This window comes from Paramisgurnus dabryanus, chromosome 1, assembly GCF_030506205.2.
Source record: "Paramisgurnus dabryanus chromosome 1, PD_genome_1.1, whole genome shotgun sequence".
Taxonomy (NCBI): domain Eukaryota; kingdom Metazoa; phylum Chordata; class Actinopteri; order Cypriniformes; family Cobitidae; genus Paramisgurnus; species Paramisgurnus dabryanus.
The window spans coordinates 50,214,633-50,241,033 of NC_133337.1; the positions used below are offsets into that span (position 1 = coordinate 50,214,633).

Consider the following 26,401-nt stretch of genomic DNA (forward strand, 5'->3'; position numbering starts at 1 on the left):
AGAATTTTTATGATATTATCCTACACTACACAGGGAATAATATGGATTTTTTTTTGCATAAAATAGATTCAAGCACTTTCAATTACCCGTATCTATGTATGTATATTTTCAAAAACTTCCCTGGGCCTTGAATTTTTTTCCCAAAACTCCCGAACTTTCAAGGATTTCAAGGACCCATAGGAACCCTGAACTGGGGTCTTTAGCGTGAATGCTGTAGTATATTTCTACATTCAAACCCATCACTTTAAGGTAAAGGTCAAATTAAGACAACTTAAATGACTTTTTTTACTTTGTTTAATGTAAGTTTCTTTTTTCCTGTACGTCGTACATCCCTGTTCAATACGTATATTGTTTTATGTATATACTTTTTTCTTTTTACAGCTAACCAGAACAACAATAAAAAAATTTATACTTTCTTTAAATAAGAGCAAAAACATTCTTACAGCACATTTTACATATACTGGACTGCGGTATTAACCCTCGTACTCTGAGTCTGAGTTTCATCACTAATGATAAAACGTATATCATATTTTATACAACAGCCGAAAGCTTCACTAGGCCAAATGAACTTTGAGATACACAATAAAGTCATTGTAAACAAATTTAACTAATATTTACAAGGATGAAAGGCAAAAATCACCTTCAGAGCATGTTTTACTGGACAGAAACACCTTGGCCCGTCATGATTTGATGTCATAAAGCGTCTTGCCTATCCAGATGTTATTTTCCCATGTCGTAAGATGGAGGTCAGCACTGCCACTTTGAACAGTTTGTTGGTCCAGCAGGTTCTGCTGATAAGCCTTCAAATAAATGTGTGCTGCCTGACACAATGTTACAGCACAAATTGGACTTTGCAGGTTTTGTGTGACATCATCACAGTAACACAGAGGCCATACTGCAGTCAATATTTCACCGTCCTTGTGTACTTCCTTATTCAAGTTCAGTCCAAGCTTCTGATGCGACGCATACTGTATAAGAGTCTGGGCTGCACCTATTTTCAAAATGATAATCCTTGCACCGATGTCCTAATACGTCCATGTCTGTCCATTATTCATTCAGTGAGAAAGAAAAACAAGGTGGACCGGAAATTGTATTTTCACACTGAAACAGCAGACCGCACACAGCACCACTTGTGGAAAAAACTCAAATACGACATTATTGTATGGTACAGAACGGCATCGGTAGTCCGGCGGGTCTGATTTGTGATCAGTTATAATGTCTGCGTGGCTGCGATCTGCCCGAGATGAAAAATAGAGAGCAGACAGAGGAAAATAACGGTCGAGTCCATTGAGCAGACGGCGCTAGTTGAGCTTTGAGATATGGCATTAAAATTATTGGGGTCATTCAGTGGTGGATTCTGTAAAAAAGCACAGGATATTCATGTTAGCAAAGCTAGTTATGTTATATTAGCACAAATATTTTGTCATTTCACTGTCCTGATATAGCCAGCAGTAACTAGAGATGCTCCGATCAGGATTTTTGGGGCCGATCACCGATTATTGATCACCAAGATCATGATCTGCCGATCAGTGCCGATCACAGAATGGCAGTGGAATGGGAATCTTTTATCTATAATCTAGCAGAGTTTGCACCATTTGTAGAAATACTATAAATAAGGTATTTTATTGTTTTAATAGAGAATCAAATAAATAAGCACAACAAATAATTCTTCTTGCAAAGAGAAACGTAATATGCCTTTAAAAAGGTTTATGTATGTTAAAAGTCATTAAAAAATACGCATCCTCATAGAAAATACGCATATCTCTGTAAAGGCAAAGAGAGAAATCCAAATATGCGTGACGTCACACATGAGCAACGGGTTACAAAATGCTTGCACTGTGTAAAATGGTCTCTAATTGCAGCCGCATCAGGAACGCTACGATGACAAAAGTAAACAGAAAGATCGGCTCATGAGATCGGCAAATTTAGCGAGTGCCGATCGCATCATTTAATGCCGTTATTGGCCGATTACGATCAGGGGCATCCCTAGCAGTAACTCAATTTTAGGCAAAATAACCTTGAATTTGTTACATGTTCGCTTTTGCCAAATTTGTATGATATGCCATCCATTTAAGCATACTCAACAGTAATTACACACAGTTAAAAGTAAAAGGTTTGATCAACTTAAAAACTAACTTCAATTGGTAACACTACCAATTAACATTTTATTTCACTTTAGTTGAAACACTTAAGACCAAATTTTTTTTTAGTTACCAATTGAAGTATTTTTTTTAAAGTTGAACCAAATTTTACTTTTTACAGTGCAAGGTGTTTGGTCTGATTATATTATTTGTTTATTTAATTTAATTTATTTAAATTTGTTATTGGGCTATGGTTAGACATCTATTTCCATCTTTCCTAGAGTTAAACATTTGATTTTTACCATTTTGGAATCCATTCAGCTGATCTCCGGGTCTGGCGCTAGCACTTTACGCATAGATTCAATGGATTGTGCTAAGCTGATTAGACCATTAGCATTGGGCTAAAGGTTAAATCAGGCGTAGTAATATTACGCACGGCCCGAAAATAGTCCCCTTGGTTACTTTCAATAGCAGGGGACTATTTTCAGGCGCTGCATACTATCATTGCGCCTCCTGCAGCCATGTTACGGCGGCAAAGTCCTTGATTATTAGGCCAGAATGAGAGTATAGTTCTTAGCCATATCTGCCTAGAAAATCGCAACTTTTAAGTTTCCGTCGGTCTTAGTACACGATGTAACTACAAAAGAGTCAAGTTTTAAATAGAAAAAATATTGAAGCTCTTTGGTCATTTTTTAGCACAATGCTAATGGTCTAATCAGATTCAATGGATTGTGCTAAGCTATGCTAAAAGTGCTAGCGCCAGACCCAGAGATCAGCTGAATGGATTTCAAAAGAATCAAATGTTTAACTCTAGGGGAGCTGGAAATTTGGAGCCCAAATTTTGCTTTGTTTTAGCCTAGACATCTGGGATTGTAGCCTAGATGCCTATTAGACGTCTTTCAAACATTTGAATTGAATGAATTATTTTAGTCTGTATAGTACTTCGTATACAGTCCTTATTTTGTATTAATTCTCAATTACATAATTAAATAAACTGAATAATACTACAAAAAAAAAAAAAATGCTGGGTTGTTTCAACCCATTGTTGGGTAAAATATGCACAAACCCTACCAATTAATTTAAACTAACCTTTAAAAAACCCACCATGGGTTGAAATATCCAAGCATTTCTTTACAGTGTAAATAAACATATACTTATATATATTATATAAATTAATATTAATTGTTCTTACCACACAAAGTACATCCAGAGTCACATTACTTTTTAGTTTCTGAGCCTGCAAAAATGAAAGAGAACAGTTGAAATATACAATAAATTAAACGCTAAAAATCTGATCACATATTACATGTGCATTATTTGCGACCCAACAGGCTTTATGCCCAGCTGCACTACTTCCTGAACTTCAGCCAGCTCTTTGTTTCCTGTCTGCAATTATTGGACAAACTGACAAAACTAATCCAGGTGTGTCTGATTATTGTTGTTGTGACTACTGAGGTCAGGCACACCTGGATTAATCAGTTTGTCCAATAATGGCAGACAGGAAACAAGGAGATGGCTGAAGTTCATGAAGTAGTGCAGCTGGGCATAAAGCCTACTGTGGACATATGTCACAGCTTTTTGCAGTCTGATGATGCAGAAGAAGATCTGTTTGCCTTCAAGAAGTTGTAATGGGTGGGTTTGTGCGGCTTAAAGGGGATCCACATGTTAATGTGCCAGCCAATTAGCTCTGACATGACAGCTCTGGCAGTTTGATGTATCTCATTTCTACCCAGAGGGCCCACGTGTGTGTTATCGCCAAAACAACTCACACCCATCAATCAATTGGAAGCCCTCATTTCACTCGAGATGCTTTACTCGGAAAATCAAAGTCATTGTGTGCAAGTGACGCCTGAAAGCATCCAAACAAACTGGCGGCTGCTTGTGAAGTTGACGTAACCGCTGTGATTTTAACCATCTGTGTGGGCCAGTGGCTGAATGACAGCTGTCAATCATGATAAATAATTTGATTTATCTGAAACAGAAGCCGTTTCTCAATTTCGAAGGCTGCAACATCCGGAGCTGGATAAAGTCTTATTTCAGAATATTAACAATTATAAAGTTGACTCTTATTCTTAGCTAATCGTAAATTGTTGTAATATTCTCATGACTTGTGAATGTTATATTCAGTGCACTTAAATAAAACGGGCTTGATAACGTATGCAGCCTGCATTTGCGGGCCTTCGCATAGAGAAACGTCCAGATTTATCTATTGTGACTTTTAAAGATCTTGAGGTCAGAACTGCACTTTGTACTTTTCACAAAATTGCTGTCCGCCAGTCTTTTACTGTACACTTGAATTTTTTGTACTACATCTTGATTCCAGCTTTTTCAAAAAGTCTTTTTTTGTGATTTACTGTTTTCTACAAAAGGGCATCTTACATCTGACTGAATAAGGCCGTATCAAAGATTGAAATTAATGATTGGATAATCAAAACACAGCATCATAATTAGATTAACATAACTATTCTGATAGCTGTGGGGTCATTACCTGCAGATTTCCACAGAAGCTGTAGAGCCGGTCTGCGTTTGTTTCCAGGTCATTGTTGAGGGTGGAGTCAATCAGTGTGTTGGATGTCCTGTCCCGCCCTCTCTGTGGAGTGTAAGGGTCGGGTGAAGTGGACATGATGGGTGGCTGGGGTTGCCACACCCCAACATCTGTGCCATTACCAAATGCCTGGATGGCATTGCCTGCGTAAATAGAGAACGACACAATTTAAATACAATAGGCACTGATCTGCCCACATCTAAAGTGTCTTTTTTATATCAGATTAGATTAGTGCCAGGATGAATTACTTAATGAAAAAATAGAATTTTGGAGGACATGGACTTTGTCACTTTATTGTGTGTGCTATTATTTACCTTGTTAAATGTACTGATGTATAAATTAGTTTGTGTAAATAAAAGTGCATATTTCAAACATAAAAACAATAATATGATGCATTTCTACCTTGCTAGAATATAGAATAAATGATCAACAGAAAATTGATATTTGATAAACAAAATATTTTCACTGACATCATGTAGTTACTAAATACTAAATAGTATGTACTATACTAAACTGTAGTAAACTTCCTAGGTACTATAGAGTTTTTGAACCTCGCCATACTGTAGTATCTAGGTCAGGTGTCTCCAGCGTAAAATGTATATTTTTTATATTACCTTGGCTTGTATAAAACATTTTAAACAATACTAAAACATATCAACAAGTCAAACAAAAAAGTTTTTAGTAGACTATAATCAAAAAGTAGTCCTTGCTCACAAAAAGGTTGTCTATCAATTCAGTATAGTTAATACTACAATGTTATTCATATGGGAATTAAAGCAACACTATGTAGTTTTTTTTCCTTTAAATAATGTCTCTAAAATTATTTCAGTGATAGAACAACTTTTAACTGGAAAAATTGTACTGTTGCTGCAACCTGAGCAGCCTCCTAGCTGCTACAAGCACACTCCGAAAGTGGCGGTGGAGGGTAGAGCACACAGCCCCGCCCCTCCCCCTGCCTGCAGAAGAGTGTCTGATACCAGGCACTGTTGCGCTTTTCAACCACATGGGGGAGCTGTAAGTCATTTTTACATGGAAACTACATAGTGTTGCTTTTAAAGAGTTAACACCAAAATCAGTATAGGATCAGGTCAGTATTAAAATTAAAAAGTACATTCCTAATTTTACACAAAATCCAGTTTCCGCCGTGCTATTCTGTAATCTTTTTCCCTCTTTCCCAAAACATGATAAAGCCAGTCCTCCTTTTCTGCAGAATGCAATAAATCCGCTCAACAAATCACAGCGCACCATTTCACGCACCGTAAACAACAATGGCGGCACGTTAAATACACACAAAATCCTAGTTTTCCTCATCTACTTTGTACTTTGTGATCAACAAACAAAATCGAGCAGGACCAAAACATTTTACAGCTGATCGCTGTCAAAAAGTTCAGTTTAATATGACAAAGTAAGTGTTTTGATTAATGCCATTAATGTTTATTTTTTTATCAGTGTATACCACTAGTCTACTAAATGAATATAACATGGCACATTTATATATTTCAATTCAATTCAATTTTATTTATATAGCGCTTTTCACAATTTGGTAATTGTTTAAAAGCAGCTTTACATAATAGATGTAGTGAAAAGCACAGAAAATCGACAGATAGCATAACATAATACACGATAGCACAGGCAGCTAAATTTGCTGCGGCTATACATCAACATTATAACCAAACGTATTACTAATGTAACGTATAGAAGTTAAGCCCAAAAAGGCTGCCTCCCCGGGTTGAAAAACCCCCTAGGAGAAAAAAACCCCGGAATTTTAGCCGGGGAAGTAAAAAAAAGTCCTAGGAGGAAAAAACCCGTGGGATATATATATAAATATATACACATTGAAACGGAAGGAGATTAAGCGGAGAAATATATTGATTCAATAGATTTATAGCATTTTGGAAAAAAATCCTTTTGCATTTTGTGGAAAAATAATCTGTTTTTATAATAAATCTATAAAAATCTAATTATGGATTCGAATTTTTAATGTTATTATAACCTAAAGATACTATGTGAAAGTTTGTATCAGAAAATAGTGGTTTTCATCTTGTCACTTTCATGGTATAGAAATTTTTTTTTTACCCAGATTAGTCAAAATGGATTTTTTGCATTTTGGAACCAAACTCTTCATATATTAAACAGCTGTCCCTTCTGCTTAAATTGTGCTTGTTTGACATCATTCCAGTTAACGACTAACTTGTTGTTATGTTGATGTGTGTCACGTGATATATCAACATGGTGTATTCCTACATTCATTCTATCCATATTCATACTATATAGTACCTACTGTTTTAATGGTCGATGAGCAGGTACTTCATCTAATTCAGTACCTACACTGCAAAAAATGACTTTCTTACTTAGTATTTTTGTCTTGTTTTCAGTAGAAATATCTAAAACTTCTTAAATCAAGATGTATTTTCTTGATGAGCAAAATGACTTAAGAAAATAATACCAGTTTGTAGAAAAAAAATATATAAGTGAACTCGTGCTTAAAACAAGCAAAATTATCTGCCAATGGGGTGAGAAAATTTTACTTGAATTAAGTGTCTAAGAAAAAAGAAATCTTATTTCACATTTTTTTTCTCACCCCATTGGCAGTTAATTTTGCTTGTTTTAAGGACAATTTCACTTAAATTGTATATTATTTGTCTTAAAACTAGACTTATTTACTTGCTCATCAAGAAAAAGCATCTTAATTTAAGAATTTTAGATATTTCTACTGAAAACAAGACAAAAATACTAAGAAAGTCATTTTTTGCAGTGTACTGTCACCATATATGATTTCAGACGCAGCCACTGTGTAGCGCTAAACCAAATAAGTGTAAGTTATCGGCCCTTGATTTAATATTAAGTGCTCTCTGTGCCTTTAATACTAAAGCAAGTAAACTCTGATAAAGAGCACTTGGCATTTGCTTTTAACAGCATTAAGATCATCCACTTAAACTCGAAAGTTTCTAGGACCTTTCTGGTGATAAACTGGAGGCGGCCATTATGACTCAACAGGCTTTTTTAAATAGACTTTATTCTCAAGAGCACTTTGACTTTCACAGCCTGTTATTTACTCATGCCACAGAAAGCTAAAGGGCAAGTGGGAGATTATTGATGGGTACTCAGGTAAAGAATAAGTCGTGTGTATTAAGCTCTGTCTATTGACAGGAAAGGTACTGTGACCCTTTTTATTGAGTAAGTGTTGTGTGCCTGCCTGAGCAAGATTAAGATACGATGTATAAACTCAATTTGTTTGTTAAGAGCTAACGACTCATAAAGACTTTAGTAGCCTCCTGCTTTCCCATTATTGTATTATTACCTCTTAGGATAACACTGCATTGTTGTGCATAATAATGTTTCATTACCCTTCCAATGTGTCCAATATAAGGGACCTTTTTTACACTTTTTGGGAACTGGATCATTTACAAATAGTACATTTGTTTCAAAATAGAAAAGCCATTAAAAGTTGAGTTTTATGATGTTTCTCCTGACGCTGTGAATGCGTCATATATGTGGTGTGGATAAGGCGCGGCTCGTGTCAGTACATCACACGGTCTATCGTTTTAAAGGCCATTGTCTCATGAAGACAAATCCTCCCTTTCATCTCCCTTCTGTCTATCTCCCGGCATGCAGTTCATCTAAATGGATGTTTTTGAATAACTTCCTGACAAAATAATACACGCTTTGCCCCCTCTTCCAGGTCCATGGACACCTGAATAATACTTTATTGTCTTTTTATGTCAATCCCCCTTTTAGCAACCCCATTTAAGAGGGATTTCTCCGTCTCTCGCCCTGAACCACAAAGCGTCACAAATCAGAGAGATTTACTGGTGCAGACTGTGAATGACGATCATATTGATGCAGCAGGGCAGAAGTCAACTTTCGAGTTTTGCTGTCAGTCACCATATGAACAATGATATAAAGCGATCTGTCGATTGTTTGATACTCACGAAGGCAACGGTTGTTGGTGAAGAATTCAGTAAACTTGTCACACTCCGCTTTGCCGTTTCCGCTACTGCTACAGTCACACCAGGGCGACACGCTGATGCCGGGTGCCCGCAGGTAGTTCGGAGTCATTACGGTACCTGATTTATATGTGCAAAGGGAGTTTGATAAAACAATGCAAATCAGACAGTGTCTCAATATATACTTAGATTTACATTTATGCATTTGGATAAAAGCCTCTGCCAAATGTAACATCATTTGCATTTTAAAGGGCACCTATTATGCCCATTTTTACAAGATGTAATATAAGTCTCAGGTGTGCCCAGAATGTGTCCGTAAAGTTTTAGCTCAAAATACCTCACCAATCATTTGTCTGAAATGCCCCTGCTTGGGTGGGAGCAAAAAATGCAAATGAGCTACAGCTCCTCACTTCCTTACCAACAAACAGTCAACGTATTCAGTTAAAATAGATCGGTTTCATGTGAATACAATCTGAGATAACAGAATCTCATTAATTAGCATACAACTGGCTGAGGGCGGATACAATGGTAATGCGATGGGCGGGGCTTTATCAGTGTGACCTCACATTTATAACAGAATCAAAAAGGCTTGTCTAAAGAGACTGCTTTGATTAATAAGGGATTAATAAAAGGAGTGTGTGTATTTTTTTCATTGTAGGATGGTTGTGTTCACACAATGCCAATACACATTTACGTCCAAACACCTTTTAAAAGTAGATTATGCATAAGAGGTGCTTTTTAACCCCTTTAGGGTGTTTTCACATATACACTGTTTAGGTCGGCCCAAATGACATGTCGCTACGAGTACGGTTCGTTTGGGTCAGTGTGAACACAACAGCCGCACTAAACGGCCGTTCCGAGACCGCTCTAAACAGGTGGTCTCGGAGCGGCTGTCGCCGAACTCTGGGGCTACCCACCTGTGGTGTGAACACTGCTGGACCTCGGGCCGAACCAAATACAGGAAGTTCTCCACATGTTTGAGCCACTGGGCTTCTGTCGTGACGTGAGCCGGGTGTTATATTGTGGGTTAACAACAAACAAGCCAATCCTGGTCCGTTGCAGACATTCGCTGTCTCCTTTACGTTTGAGCTGATGATTTTATAAATGCATAGCTGTCCTCCACACACAAATAGTGACATTACGGGCTTTTTAGCAAACGGCTCCGTGAGAAAGCTTTAATAGAACAGCTACGCAATTTCGCGTTAAAGCAAAGAAACTTCGCAAAGACGTGCATCGTTTATCTCCACATCTTGATAGCTGCGCTCTCCCTGTCAGGCTGGTTGTCGTGGAAACGTGGGGGTGGTCATGAGACGGTAAGAGCTGTCAGAGACCAATGACAGTGCTGACCGTTGTCACATGGTGTACGGTGCGGCATTTCGAGTACAGTAAAAAACAAAATATGTGAACACGGACCGCACTAACTGAAAAATGATACAGTGTATTTTGGTGTGCTCCGAAGCCGCACCACGGTGCGCACCAACATATGTGAAAACACCCTTAATCTTTCACCCAAAAATCATCATTTTCTCACTCACGTGTTGTTACTGTGCGTTCACACCAGCCGCAGTAGAGGCGGCAAAAACGTGCTACTTGCGAGTAGTTGGACGCTTGAACATTTTGAGTTTACTCGCTTCATTCGCGCATGAAATTCTAGTCATTCGAGACATTCACACAGAAATTTGCATTATTGGAGGGGCTTCTGCGACTCCTGTCGCTCCCTGTAATCACGTCACTACTAGAGCAAGGTCCTGATTGGTTAACGTAACGCGAATATCCGCCAAAGTTCAGATTTTTGCGCGTTTCCCGTGGCATTTGCGTGTTCTGCGCCACAGGATGCTTATTTGCATCTTTGCATTGAATTAACATATAAATCACTCACATTTTCTGCCTCTTCCGCGTCTGGTGTGAATGCCACATTAGAAACCTGTTTAAATGTCTTTGTTCTGATGAGCACAAAGGAAGATATTTTGATCTTGTAAACACATCGTTCATGAGACCCATTCACTTCCATAGTATTCTTTTTTCCTACTATGGAAGTGAATGGGTCCACGAACGGTTTGGTTACAAACCATCCTCAAAATATCTTCCTTTGTGTTCATCAGAACAAATAAATTTATACAGGTTTTCAACAACATGAGAGTAAATGATGACAGAATTTTTGGGTGAAGTAACATACTGTAGATTTCAACTGAAAGGCAGACAGGCATTTGATTTTGACCCATGTACATACCGTACTTTTATGACATACTTAATCAGACATTTTAACTCACCAATAAGACCAGAATATGCCAGCAGACAGTCAGCGTAGTTTTCCTTCAGACACCCTGAAATCGAGCGAGTCTCAGGTTGACAGTTGGTGAGAAAGTCAGCTAAACGAGATCTGAAAAAATTAAGAAAAGTCCAGACAGTCCTCATTAAACAGACTCAGCACCAGTGGCGGCTCGTGACTGCTCATCTGAGCGGCGCTAATTTAAAATATGTGTTTGGAGTGGCTTGTGTGTGGCTTGCGTTTTCAAAATATGTGTTTGTTGAGTCATGTGAACCATGTGCATCACGTGTTTTGTCAAAATAAATGCCTGCTGCACACGCATCAAAACCGTTTATGATAAAAGAGACGCTCACATTCACAAAATACACGCAAGACACTCCCTTAACAGTAAACTCTGATTACGCATGAGATTATGTAAGTATCTTGCAAACGCGAGCATCTCTTTTATCATAAACTCTTTAGATGCGTCTGCAGCAGGCACTTATTTTGACAAGACACGTGATGCACACAGGATCTCTCGACGCATAGAACATATATTTTGAAAATAGGAACCACACACAAGACAGGCCACATACATGTTGTGACGAACTTCGCATCGAGCGCCCTCAAAAAAAGAAGTCACCGGCCGCCACTGCTCAGCACCTCAATGACAGTCCATCTTTAAAGATGCAGAACACTACAGTATATGGAAATGTACTTGACCCACTGAAAAGTGGAAAATGGTAAAAATCTACTACTTTTCTCCTTCTGTGACATCCTAAACACTTAGGTGCAGTTTCCCAGACAGGTTCAGATAAATCCAGGACAAGGCCTTAGTTATATTAGGACATTTAAGTAGTTTTTATAAACGTACCTTACAAAAAACAATACTGGTGTCCATTTTGTGACAAAACAATGGCCCTGATATATGTTTAGTCTGGGACTACCCTGTCCGGGAAACCGCCCGTTAAAATCATCTAACACAATGCCCAAAAGTTCATCCTACCTGCATATGTAGTTGGTCTTGCAGGAGGCTTGCAGGGAGAGACAGTTTGGTTTCTCTTTGTCTTCATAGGAGCAGGCTGGCACGATAGTCTGACGTCTACGCTCAGAGCAGGCCGAGTGATCTCCCGATGGGCAGGAGCAGTAAAGCATGCCATAGCTGTGTTTGGGTGGCACCTTGTCGAAAAATTGCCGCAGGGCTTTGTGGCATTTGCGCTTGTTACACACTTCAGCTGTGGAGATTCTGCTGGTGCAGGGGTTGATGTAAGACGAGCGGTACTTCTTACACGTGTCGTTCAGGTTGCAAGCTTTGGCGGCGTTCAGGCAGTTGTTGTCCTTCGAAAGGGCTGCCTCACCTGTGCGGGCAGAGATGGGATTTGTAAAGACTACAGGCTGGTTTTACTTATGCAGGGACTGTAAATGTCAAGGAACACTTGGTGAATGTTGGGCAGTTGTTGACCTTTTAGGACACTGAAGGACTGTCCACTAGCCAGTAGCTACACAGCATTCACAGAGGACATACAGTGGGGCAAGCGTTATGCGGTCGATTCAAGAGACTTTGAGTAACTATATTACTACTGTAATTAACTGCGAAACGCAATAACATGGCAACATTTAAGAAATAAAAGTATATTTCTTGAAACCAAATACCAAAAATATACAGAATGATTGATTTTGCAGAAGCTAATTTCCAAAGTGACTTCAAAAATAAGATCGTGGCTTAATATCTAACAAGTTTACTCTCATGAAAACTGTTAACATTGTGAATTTGTCTCAGCATCTTGACCAATCCAACACTGGCTTCACAAATGGCAAACATTTGGCAGGACATCTGTTTGTTTGACCAATATATGAAGAGCTCAGATGCTTAAGCCGCTAAATGCCAAATCTGTCAAAAAAATTAGATTTGTACATGGAGATTTGTACTCGACATGTACAGTAGTATACTTTCATTAAATACTTTCACTTCAAATCCACTTAATCCCGGCCTCAGGTCATACAGAAATACCCAGAACCTATTTTCTGGACTATAAGTCGAATTTTTTTCATAGTTTGGAAGGTCCTGGAACTTTTAGTCAGGTGTGACTTATACATCAAAATGATTTCATATGAACCAATAGAAACCATTACCGTCTACAGTCACGAGAGTCCGCTATATGCTGCTCCTGTGTTTATGTTATTCAGTGGATTCAGTGATGCGGAACGACTTTAGGACCTTATTAAACTTGATTTGGCTTAATGTGTTAATTTAGCATATTCAGCCTCCCAGGTATGTTCTGTGTGCTATTGTGTATCGTGTAAATAACTGTTTGTGTTACTTTAACATGTACGGACACCTATTCAGCCTGCTGTTCTGTTCTATTGTTTAGTTAAATAACTTGCCTTTCCAGATTAAATGTCTGTTTTTTCGGCTTGGATTTTGTGAAATTATTTTCTAAATAAACATTATGTATAGTCCACTGCGACTTATATATGTTTTTTCCTCTTCAAAACGCATTTTTGACTGATGCGACTTATACTCCGGAGTGACTTATAGTCCTGAAAATACAGTAAATGCAGGAGTGTTCAATCACCAAGGTCCTTTATGTGCACAGAAAACGAATTTCATAAATGATGGCATGCGTACATCACTGTACATAAGTTTTTACCCAGTTAAAGGGGGTTTACCAAATATTTAGGATATTGACCAATTTTTTTAGCCTTTTACGTTTATTCACAATAGTAACTGGAGACTTTTTTAAAGTGGAGATGATGTACTTAGAGGGTTTTGCAGTAAAACATTAAGGTGGGGGTTTCCCGGAAAATAAATGTAAGAGCTGTTCAAACTGAAAACAACTTGCACTTACATATCTTAAAATACTTCAGTTGCCTTTTTATGCCTCAAAATGTACAGAAGTGATGTTTTTAGTAAGGCATGTTTGTTAAAACTAGTTATATTTCCTAATTAAACTAAGGCCTAGTCCTGACTTAAGACAATCCCTGTCTGGGAACCCACCCGCAATTCTTGTTAAATACAAATGAAATGACTAAAGTGACATTTTTGAAAATAAGTCATTTGCCAATGACGAATATGAAAGAGTAAAATCTCTGTGTATGTTTTGAGGATCGCTCTCAACTTGATCTCTATCAAAAGTATCTCAGCTTTTTGCTCAAAATTTGTGGTTTTTGAAGAAACCGAGAGGTGATTACTGAAAATGCTGGCGCTGCCTGACAACTTTTTTTTAGAAACGCTGGCGGTGAAAGAGTTAATAACCTTTTCATTGCCATTAAACAGAAATTACTAAACCTAAACATAATAATAAAAATGATAATTTACTAGGGCTGTAACGATTAACTGTGCAAATGCGCGTTTTCTCAATGAATGAATTTGAATGAATTACGGTGAAATCCAGGCACATCCGAACGCCAGGGGGCGCTCCCGTGCAGAAACTCCCTTTTTGCCCCAGAAGAAGTAGCATTACGAATCCTATTCCAGGAAATGTCTACAGGAATATTTATATCACTGTTCTTCAAATTGTTTCAGGTATTTTTATGATAATAAAGAATATTTTAAATTATTTTGTTTAACGAGTGTTGCTTTTTTAAATGCACGTTATAAACGACTACGACTCGTTATGATTTTAGATTGATAAGGACTTCCTATACTGACCAAATGCCGTAGTACATGCACAAGCTGTGCATGAAACAAAGAATCGCAGCCTTGCGATTCAGAATCGATTTCAGACAGGCATTTTTAATGGGACACACGGTTGAATCGTTACATCCCTTTAATTTACAAAGAAAACATATCAGATGCACTTAGAAGGTTTTGCATCTGATAAACGCCTACAATTGTGTATTATAAAATATTCTGATCTAATTGTTTCTTCAGCTGATCCCACACAAAATGCCGTGGGCGTACCGAAAATTTCCAAAATATTCACCAGAGCTTTGCATTTAAACAGCATCTAAACTCTTCAGTTTAAAATAAGTTTTTCTTGTGTCGCATTTGTATAATTTGCCTGAAGAGCTTTTCTCTGTACCTCTGTTACACTTTTGCCCTTGTTTACCCCCTTCTCAATCAACACGACATCTGAATCTTTCAACAAACATCCTCAGGTGAACGCTACGCCTTTACTCGCATGGATAATTTCACAACCCTGCACAAGCACTGTTTGTCTTTCCTTACTTTTCTTATCTGTTTACTTCAACATACCTTCCTAGGAGAATCCAAACCCTTCAGTCATGAAAAATTAATTAACATTAGGAACTGGCACCTGAATTGTCCTGAAACTCTTTAACTCTTTCCCCGCCATTGACGAGATAACTTGTCGGCTAAATATTCCCCTGCTAATTTCCGGCAATGTGTAATATAAATATGAAATGTGTCCTATGTTGTGTTTGACATCATCAAAGACAGATTTTTATCTATGACTCTCCACTGTTGCAAATGGGGATGCTCTCCTGTATCCAATGCTGACTCCTCTTCTCATTGGCTGCTTCACTTACTAACTCACCTTTTTGCATGCACTGCACCCCCTGTGCATGCAACACTGCTTTAGCAATCATGCTTTTTGATGAGGAATTTGTGCTTATTGTGAATTTTCATGAGATGGTTTGATGTGAATAAATCTGAAAGCACTCTGAATCCTTGAGGTTAATCATCTATTACAAAAACCATTACTTCTGTTTGACAAGCACGTTTAGAGGAGGATCAGGCTTACTGAAGGCATTTTTAATTGTTGTTTAGAAGTTGCAGTGATGTGGGCAGGTACCGCAGCATGTCATAGTCTATAAAAACATCATTAATCCTCTTGTGAGTGTATTTATATATATACACGTATGCTCATGTAGAGCTCAGAGGTAGAGCATTGCTTTTCCATCGCAAAAGGTCATGGGTTCCAACCCAGGGAACATCCACTGGAAGTTGTTTTGAATAAAAGCCTCTGCCAGATGCATAATGTAAATGTATTCACATCAAGCAGGCTTCGTCTACAAAAGCATCTGATTTTGTATTAGATGTATTTTCCTGAGCCATTTTCAGATGTATTTGTTACCAGCTGGTTTACTAGTTCATTTTCGCTCAAATTTATAAAGATGCTATATGTTCCTCTGACAGCCAGAAAGTCTCCATATACATCTGGTATTTGACTGAACAATAGTATTTTACATTAAAGGGGACTTTTTTTAAGATGTAAAAAAATCTTTGGTGTCTCCAAAGTGCGTATGTGAAGTTCTAGCTCAGAATGCCATATAGATAATTTATTATAGCATGTTAAAATTGCCACTTTGTGCCATTTTGGGTGTGTCCTTTAAAATGCAAATGAGCTGAACTCTGCACTAAATGGCGTTGCCGTTTTTGGATAGTGCAGATTAAGGGGCGGTTTTATCCCCTTCTGACATCACAGGGGGAGCCAAATTTCAATGAGCTATTTTTTCACATGCTTGCAGAGAATGGTCTACCAAAACTAAGTTACTGGGTTGATCTTTCTCACATTTTCTAGGTTGATAGAAGCACTGGGGACATAATTATAGCACTTATACATGAAAAAAGTAAAATTTTGATGATATGTCCCCTTTAACTGTTCATTGTATGTATTATTTTGTGTTCATGTAGAGCTAAGCTGGTAGAGCACATTAGGAGCACAAAGGTTGTGGGTTCGAATGCCAGGGAACACACATAATAATAAAATGTTAAGCTTGAATACACAAGTATTTTCATATTTCATATTCATAGTAGACATTTTATAATTCTATAGTGTTGTGGTCTGTGCTTTGGTGTGTTTTTCAAATAAATGCCACTTGGTTTAATATTTTGTTATTTAGGTTCATATATTTAAGGATGGCGTGTCTCATATGTTTGGGACAACTGTATATCCAAAAACAACCCAGGGATTACCATGTTATGTCCAAAAATACACAGTAATACCATGTTTTTTGTTAATGCTGTGACTGTATGCATGAGAAGCTTAGAGTTTTGTTGTGCCAAAGGCTGCTTGGGCTGAAAGCCAGAATGCGTTTACTTCAGAGAACTCCAGTGTGACATGAAATAATGAGCGTGTGTGTGTGTGTGTGTGTGTGTGTGTGTGTGTGTGTGTGTGTGTGTCTGTGTGTGCACAGACTGCAGTGAGTTGTTTATTGCTCTTTGGGCACAGGAATAATAAGTGTGCTCTTCAGTCGCTTTCTTAAGTGGCCTGAGAGATGGTGAGTGCTGCAGAGACACAAAGTGCTGATGGCAGAGACCTGGAGCTTTTCTAGCGGATGCTTAATAATCTCACAGCTTTCCCCCAACTCTTCCAATTCAATAAAAACACATGGCACTGAAAGACAAATCAAATCATACAAGGACTCAACCTCTATAATCGATCTCCCACTCGTTCTTTTGAGTCTGTCTCTGTTTCTACCTGTCCAACTGTTGTTCTACTTCTTTTCTTTCTTTCTCAAACGCACCAATTCTACCTCTAGAGTTTTGAATTTTAGCCTAAAATTTTTTACACTTGGTATTAAGATGTGTTGTCGTCTATCGGATCACAAACGGACGAGAGAGACACATTTTGTTTACACCTGGTATTTAAATCCATCTCTTTTGTCCACTTTTGGCCGCTTCTGTCCTGATCACTTTAAGGGGGTGGTCTGTGGAGACTGTGGGCGAGTCTCTCCGCTGTCATTTAAATGCGAGCGGGAGTAATTATATGAGTTTAAATGGACGCAAACTAATTTGCCTGTCCCCTGCTTGTGTTGTATGTAAACATGCTGAACAGTGTTTTGTACATGTATATGTAAGAGCTTTCTCTGATATTTCAGCGCAATTGATGAAATAAGATTGCTCAACTTTCCCACGCTTGCAAAATGAAACTATGCGGAGATCAGCCGCTTTAGTTTTATCAATGAAAGCCTAAAGATGGCGCTGTACACTGTGTGTTTGCGCTAGAAGTCAGAAAAGACATAAAATATTTTTCAGTACCTCAGATTAGATAAATAGACGAAGAGAAAGCGGTATCGTGTGGCTGTTCGAACACATTCAACCACATTCACGTTTACACTACAAAAGCAATCTGATCAAAAGGGTTTTCAACTACCTCTGAATGTGGTCGAAAGTGGACAAGCTCAAAAAGTTTTGAGCTCCTGTCTTTAGCTTTGTCCACTTGCAGGGTTGCCAGGTCCAAAAAAAAATTCCAGCCCAATGACAACTTAAAACCCACCCAAAAGGAATGAAAACTAGCCGAATTTTTACGTTTAATGTAAAAATTGGGCTAGTTTTCATTCCTTTTGGGTGGGTTTTAAGTTGTCATTGGGCTGGAAATTTTGTCCAATCACAGTTAAAAACTGCAGGATTACAACAAAAGGCTGTAAAATAAACTCTTACTATTGCTTTTAATGTATTTTCCAGATGAAAATTTTCTTAATGCACTTAAAGTGCTCTATGTTCACACACTATTCTGTTCTAAATATACAAATAAAATTCTACTTTAGTACATCTAAAGATTATCTTAAGAACATCTAAGTGTACCAAACCGTGCCATTTTGAGACAGTATATGAACTCTGCCCTTTTAACATACTATCTCTGTATTTAATTTTTTTTTATTTAACTTGAAAATATCATATAAAGATGGGTTAAAATGGTCTGTAAATATCCTCTCAGTATAGATGTAACTCCTCACGTAAGGTAATCTCTTGTTTCTGACATGATATTAAGAGCAAAACGCGCCCCTCCACTCACTTTTCACTGACTTCCTGACATTGCAGCAGTCCTTGGGTTGAAAGGTATTGCTTATGGGATTAATGCACATTAGGAAAATAAAGAACGTTCATTTTATAAGTCTACAGATAAACATTTTCGCAGCCGCGGCACACTAGCCCAAAAAACCGCCACCCGCGGCTCCGAAATTTTCCCGCAACTGTATTTTCAAAATAGCCCAATTGTGCGGGAAAACCGCAAACCTGGCAACACTGTTCACTTGGGATGGATCAATGACAACACATCTTTACCCTACGTACCTACGTATCTATCTATCTATCTATCTATCTATCTATCTATCTATCTATCTATCTATCTATCTATCTATCTATCTATCTATCTATCTATCTATCTATCTGTTTTTAAAAGACATCAGAGATAGAAGCATTTCATGGCTATATACTGTACTGCTGCTGTTCATCGAAACTTGTCTTTTTACATGTGCGTGTGTTTTTCCCCAAAGGATTTTTATGATAGACAAGGAAAGTTCATGCTTAATAAAATATACGTTTAGAGAACTCCATTAAATCTCCTGAGCTATGAATGAGCAATAACATATTCTTTGAGTAGTTCAAAGTACAAGCAGATTCTTCTGCGAATGATTCAGCAGATGAGCTGACGGGTCTGTAACCTATCAATTAATGAAAGTGCAAGTACAGCACAATAAGGGTTTGTTTCGATGTGAGCCTTCTCTGAGCTTCACGGCACTCTTTAATAAAGAGAGAACTGCCAGATAAACGACAGCGTGAGCTCCACGTAAAAGAGCGTTTACTTAAACCGCCGCCTGGGGACGTTTAATGGGACTCCGAATTGATGCCTGCCAATGGCTGAACTTTTGAACGTGCCTTGTGGGAATTATCCAGTCCAACAGATTTTTGAAAAATATCCAGTAGATGTAGAGTCTATTGATTTATTGATAAGTGTCTTTGACCCAAAAGAAATGAATGAATGAACACACTGATCCGAGTTAGTGTACAGAACTGATCAATCTGAAGCTTACACATGCAGCTTTAATAAAAAGTAGCAGATGGAAAGTAGCAGCAACTTAATATCAAAGTACTTTTAGGGAAGTCGTGCCACTAGGTGACTGTTTATAAGTTATTTCAGTCATGCAAGACTATGGTCAAATCGTCAATTTTACATTTCCTTTGGTGTGTAAGTGTGTATTAGTACATGTTAACTATATGCAAAGGTACAAACCCCAAGGTAAGCGATGACGCAAGTTATCGTCTCTAAAGTAAATCTCTTTTCTTGGACTACAACAAACGCACAAATTGTAGGCAACAGTTTACTTCCTGGGATTGGTGATGTAGACAAGACCGACATTATCGTAATTCCTCCTGCTTCGGACTCGGACTCAGCCTGTAAGTTAACTCCTGTTAGCATTGCATTCTGACCGCATCTTTCAAACATGGTAAGGAGCGCGCAGGAATACAAATACGGTGTTAAAGGGACACTGATTTTTACAGTTTTGGAATGCTTTCAGCGGTTCTCCGGGTCTGACGGTGCCACTTTTAGCATAGCTTAGCATAATTCATTGAATCTGATTGGACCATTAGCATCTCGGTCAAAAATGACCAAATCATTTCAGTATTTTTTGTTTTTAAAACTTGACTCTTCTGTAGTTACATCGTGTAATAAGTACGACGGAAAATTAAAAGTTGCGATTTTTTAGTCAGATATGGCTAGGAACTATCCTCTCATTCTGGCGTAATAATCAAGGCCTTTGCTGCCGTAACATGGCTTCAGCGGGCGCAATGATATTACGCAGTGCCAGAAAATAGTCTTAATGGTAACTTTCTATAGGTACAGTTTTAAATGGGAAAAATATTGAAACTTTTTGGTTATTTTTGAGCATGATGCTAATGGTCTAATCAGATTCAATAGATTATGCTAAGCTAAGCTAAAAGTGGTACCGCCAGACCCGGAGATCGGCTGAATGGATTCCAAAACGGTAAAACTCAAATGTTTAACTGGACAATTAGCATATTTTCAAAAAAGTGGAGTGTCCCTTTAATAGATTTCAATCCAGAGAAAAAACAACAATGTCTATTAAGATACAAAACTGCTATTTGATGTCAGACCATCAACAACTGCCAAGGAATTTCCTTCTGGGGGACCGCCTTTAATTTACACATTGACAGTAAAATATAACCCCCTATTTATTAATCTGTAAGAGGAGATGCCAAGACTGGGCCATTAATAAATTAAGAATGAACAAGCCAGACTTCCTTTAGCCCCACACCCCTTTCACAATTCCCTTTTGTTCATTGATCAACAGTACATTTTAATAGTTAAAAGCAGCACTTGAATATCAACACCTGCTTTCAAAAGGTGGCTATAGATGCACGTATATGCTTTTAGAAATGTAGAGCTTAAATGGGTGCAGAAATATTTTAAAGGTGAGCTTAAGGGATACAATAGCTTATAAATCCTCTGATGAATGCTGGCACGCAGAAAAAGAGGGTGGGGGTGTGTTTCATTTCCATCCCCATTTCAACAATATTGGACTAACTAAAGGCTTTAAACATTGCAAACACACAAGCATACATTCGCAACAGGAGATCATCGCTCGGGGACTGTCAACATAAAGCTGTCAAACAGGCCCATTAGAATAAAGGATTTCCGCTTGCCGTGCCCAGGCTTCCTTCCAAAATCTCTTCCAAAGAATTGTATTATATACGTTTGACAGGCAATACATTTCCACTAATCACTCGACTGTCTGAGTGCATGTGGGTGTGTGTACATCACTATACAGTGCGTGCCCTTAATCCCTGCAATGACAGATGATGGGGCTTTTGGTTGACCTGAAACTGTGCAGTTGCTCATTTCTGCGACGCAAGCACTTCATGATCGGATAACAAATACACATGGGTAGAGTCACGTCACGATGGCGTATCAGATATCAACATTGTCATTAAAGGGACTGATGAGAAAAAGTGTGCAAAGCTCTGGGTCTGACCTATCCGATGACCTGCAGTTAATGATGCTGATCTTTGACAGGGTCGCTCACTTGAAATCAGCTTTATGAATTATGATCCTCATGTTTGAAGCATTAAGAAACGGGCCGCATTATTGTGCCGATATTTGGTATTGATTCAAGGAATTCAAAGCAGTAATGTTCACGATATGGTTGTTTTGAATTTAAGACTTTTCCCCCATCACACTTAACAGATATATTGGGTTTTAATCACACATTTGCAACACTTATGAGCTATACAGGACACAGCATGCACAAACTTTAAATGTGAAATTCCCTCCAGCAATCATCAAGCTGTTCTCTATGTTTCCTCTCGTAGTGTGAGATAATGAAGATTTGAGACGTTCGTTTTGTTCACGTTTGACAATGTTTACATGTTCACCTCATGGCTGGGTTTTATTAGGTGCACCATATCTAATGTGGAATGCATTCTATGTCTATGCAAATATAAAATGCTCTCCCGCCGTCTGGCTATTCCTCGGGCTGTGTGGCAGCTGGTTGGCATTCATAAACCGTATACAGTCCTGGCATCCATGTCAATGATGTGAAATGAGATTGGAAATCAAATTCCACTTCCAAACAATAACTGCTGACAGGGCCATTTTTTCAAATTTAATAACCTCTTCCTCTCCGATTGTCTTTGTGCCAATACCAGTGAAGTCTGAATTGATTTTTCTAAAACAAACTTTGCCAATTCAAGTGAACATTACGCATATGAATTTATACTATCGAATATGCAAAACAATAGCAGCATTGTCTTAACTGTAGGGAATTGTGGATCAAAACCAGCTTGGAGTCAAATAATTCCTGAAATAAATTAGCCAGACGTTGATAGTGTTTTTTAATATATTTAATAAATGGTGAAAAGGGATTTTAATTTAATATTCATACAAATTCAAATTTATAATTACCACCTATATTCCTACAATAGATTTTGTTAAATCCATATTAGGTCGCTGTGATTTTCCTTAAATACACTAACTGGTATACTGAACCTATGAAAGGGTGCTGGTCAGATAATATGTGAGGCGAGGACACAGTCTTATTTTAAAGTTGGGAACTTAACATTGGATTTCTTATGTTTTGGATCAGCCAGAGAGTGTGAATAATTCAGATGGCATCAAGAAGAAAAAATGGATATCACTGTTTGTTTTATCTGTCTTTCCTGCTAAACAGTTGGCTACTAGAGGTGTGAATCTTCACTGGTTCCTCGATTCAATTCGATTCCGATTATTAAGTTAACGATTCGATTCAATTCGATGTTACGATGCATCATGATGCATCACAATGCATTGCATCCTTTTTTTTATTACTGCACATTGCTAAATTTATTTTGATGAATGTAAGAAGTCAGATACAGTATTTGAACTCCTTTGTATTTTGTTTTCTTCATACTAAAGTATACTACTTAATAGGAAACAAGACAAACTTGTTCTGTAAACAGCAAACAACAGCAGCATTTAAAACTAAAACATTAGGAAAAACTAAAAGTGCATAATACTACTGTCAATTAAAGCATTATCAACACTTGCATTCTTTAGCAGCTCGGGTTGAAAACGGTTAACGTGGTTTCTTAGATTAGTGGTATTGCCTACATATTTTATTTGTGCATGGCAGGCTTTACACTAGAGCTGAAGATCTTTGCCCGAACCCGACGGGCTCGGGCGGGTTCGGGCTTTATTTCTAACATTTTACACGGGCTCGGGGCGGGCTCGGGCTTCCGCTCCGGCTTTGTGAGGTAAATGAGCAGTCAAGTTCAGTAGCGCAGGACCGCGCTGAAGCCATTTATTTAATAATTTTCCTAATCAAAAACATGTAGTCTAATCTTGGTGAGTAAAGGTTTTTCAATGTATAACTAAATATTAATTGAGTCTTAAATACATAATTTAGACAAAGGATATAGACTAATGTTGGCAGTAATGGAGAGAAGTGCCGACGCAAATCCCACGGAGCCTTTCTCTTAATTTCGTTATTGCCAAATACCCATCTTAATTCAGAATGTATTATCTTAATTTAATTCGTTAAGAAATAATCTTTTTATTGGCCTATTTATAGTGTATTGCATAGGCATATTTAGAATGAGATGTTACAATGTTACAGATGACTTATTTTATTTCTTTGTTTCAACTTCAACTTTGCGTGTAGATAATTAGTAATGGATAAATAATGTTAAAACCTGTGTAAATTTCTCATTCTTTACAAAAGCTGTGTGTGTGCGCACATTTAAATAATGTCGTGCTGTAAACGGGTTCGGGCTTTTAAAAAGCTGTCGATCTAAATGTACGTTCGGATTCGGGCTGCATTATGTCGGGCTCCGGTCATTTCGGGCGTGTGTCTTGTCCAGTTCGTGCTTACCAGCATTTTCATAGAAGCCGAAATGAGCCCAGACATCGGCTTTTAAAATACCCGGTGCATTTTTTATCACTCGTTTCTCACAACCCTCTGCCATTTTTTCTACCGCCACATACCTGTACGCGACGAATGATGTAAGCAGGCTATAATCGATTATGGGTTATTACTGCATCGATGCAGAATCGTCCACCCCCGCATCGCGATGCATCGCACAATCGATTAATTGTGACACCCCTATTGGCTACAGCGAATTATGTTAAAGATTATTAATGACCCCCCCACGGCCAAGCCCACCTTTATTAAAGGATTAATTAATTTTCGTAAAAAAAATCCAGTTAATTTACTCACCACCATGTCATCCAAAATGTTGATGTTTTTCTTTGTTCAATCGAGAAGAAATTGTTTTTTGAGGAAAACATTCCAGGATTTTTCTCATTTTAATGGACTTTAATGGACCCCAACACTTAACAGTTTTAATGCAGTTTAAAATTGCTGTTTCAACAGTGTTTCAAAGGACTCTAAATGATCCCAAACAAGGTATAAGGGTCTAGAGCTGAAGATCTTTGCCCGAACCCGACGGGACCCGTCGGGACCCGACGGGCTCGGGCGGGTTCGGGCTTTATTTCTAACATTTTACACGGGCTCGGGGCGGGCTCGGGCTTCCGCTCCGGCTTTGTGAGGTAAATGAGCGGTCAAGTTCAAATCAGTAGCGCAGGATCGCGCTGAATTCATTTACAGTGGATTTAATGATTTTCCTCATCAAAAACATGTAGCCTAATCTTGGTGAGTAGGTTTTTCAATGTATAACTAAATATGAATCGAGTCTTACATAATAGACAGAGGATATAGACTAATGTTGGCAGTAGGCTAATGGAGAGAAGTGCCGACGCAAATCCCGCTGAGCCTGCCTCTTAATTTCGTTATTGCCAAATACCCATCTTAATTCAGAATGTATTATCTTAATTTAATTCGTTAAGAAATAATAATTTTATTGGCATATTTATAGTGTATTGCATAAGCCTATTTAGAATGAGATGTTACAATGTTACAGATTACTTATTTCTTTGTTTCAACTTCCAAGTGGCGTGTAGATTATTAGTCATGAATAAATAATGTTAAAACCTGTGTAAATGTCTCATTCTTGACAAAAGCTGTGTGTGTGCGCACATTTAAATAATGTCGGGCTGTAAACGGGTTCGGGCTTTTAAAAAGCTGTCAATCTAAATGTACGTTCGGGTTCGGGCTGCATTCTGTCGGGCTTCGGACATTTCGGGCCTAACTTTTAAGGCCCGATTACAGCTCTATAAGGGTCTTATCTAGCGAAATGATCATTTTGGTAAGAAAAATCAAAAATATGCACTTTTAAACCACCACTTATCTTTTTCCTCCGTCTGTGTGAAGCGCCAGCGTGACCTCACGTAATTGCGTAATTTTAAACGATAAACTGACACAAAGACATTAATTTGTATCATTCCACATATCAACAACGTCGAAACGGTGCTCTTTCTCCACACTTGTAAACAATTGTAGTTTCGCATTCGTCATCCGTGACCTTTTGACTTGATGACTAATTACGTGAGGTCAGGCTGGCACATCACATGACCAGACGAAGACGTTGTGGTTTAAAAGTGCATTTTTTTCTTGCCAAAAATGACAATCGTTTCACTAGATGAGACCCTTATGCCTCGTTTGGGATCGTTTAGAGTCCTTTGAAACTGCAATTTTAAACTGCATTATAGGGATGGGACGGTATGAAAATTTCATATCATGATTATAGTGACGAAAGTTATCATGGTTATCAATATTATCATGGTTTTGTTAAAATGACATGGAAATGTTCAAAAAGAACTGATACACACACTGAAATAAAAAGTTATATTTTTGAAAATCACAATTTAATAATTCATGTCCCTGAAATTATGTCTGTGGTAAAAAATAAAAATAAATCTAATAAGTTTACCGTGAATGAATACAATACATTATCCCTTAAATGCCTTCTTGTGCAAACTATGTTGCATGTGCGCGCCTGCGTCAAACTGATTCTGGTTGGACAGGATTTACCGCGAGTTTTCAAAATCACGGCAATCAAACACGATTGTAATGATAATTACATTTTAAACGATAATACTAATCGTCAGGACATTTTATTGTGGTTAATTGTAAAACCGGTAATTGTCCCATCCCTACTGCATTAAAGCTGTTAGGTGTTGGGGTCCATTAAAGTCCATTCAAATGAGAAAAATCCTGGAATGTTTTCCTCAAAAAACATTCTTTGTTCAGTCGAGAAGAAATTAAGACATCAACATTTTGGATGACGTGGGGGTGAGTAAATTATCTGGATTGTTTTTAAGAAAATGAACTAATCCTTTAAAGAAACACTTTTTTAGCTCAAACCCTAACCATTTTTCACCACTTGAATTAGTGTAAAATAATAGTTTGAGAGGATTTTTTTAAAAGCCCCTAATCCAATCCTAAATCTAACAATCTGTCAATTACTCCAGAAAACAGCGTGAGGCGCACTTGAGAG

At 38.0% G+C, this 26,401-nt stretch overlaps 1 protein-coding gene across 1 annotated transcript in view; it reads right to left on the reverse strand.

The window, feature by feature from the left end:
* Positions 1-286: 286 nt before the first annotated feature.
* gfra1b (gdnf family receptor alpha 1b) overlaps positions 287-26,401 on the reverse strand; it is a 33,608-nt gene continuing 7,493 nt past the window's right edge. Inside the window, exons 4-9 of the mRNA XM_065262829.2 lie at positions 11,828-12,179; positions 10,844-10,953; positions 8,559-8,693; positions 4,570-4,769; positions 3,274-3,318; positions 287-1,357 (exon numbers count right to left, since the gene is read on the reverse strand). Coding sequence (XP_065118901.2) covers positions 1,211-1,357; positions 3,274-3,318; positions 4,570-4,769; positions 8,559-8,693; positions 10,844-10,953; positions 11,828-12,179 — 989 coding nt within the window. The 3' untranslated portion in view covers positions 287-1,210. The remainder of the gene's footprint in view (positions 1,358-3,273; positions 3,319-4,569; positions 4,770-8,558; positions 8,694-10,843; positions 10,954-11,827; positions 12,180-26,401) is intronic.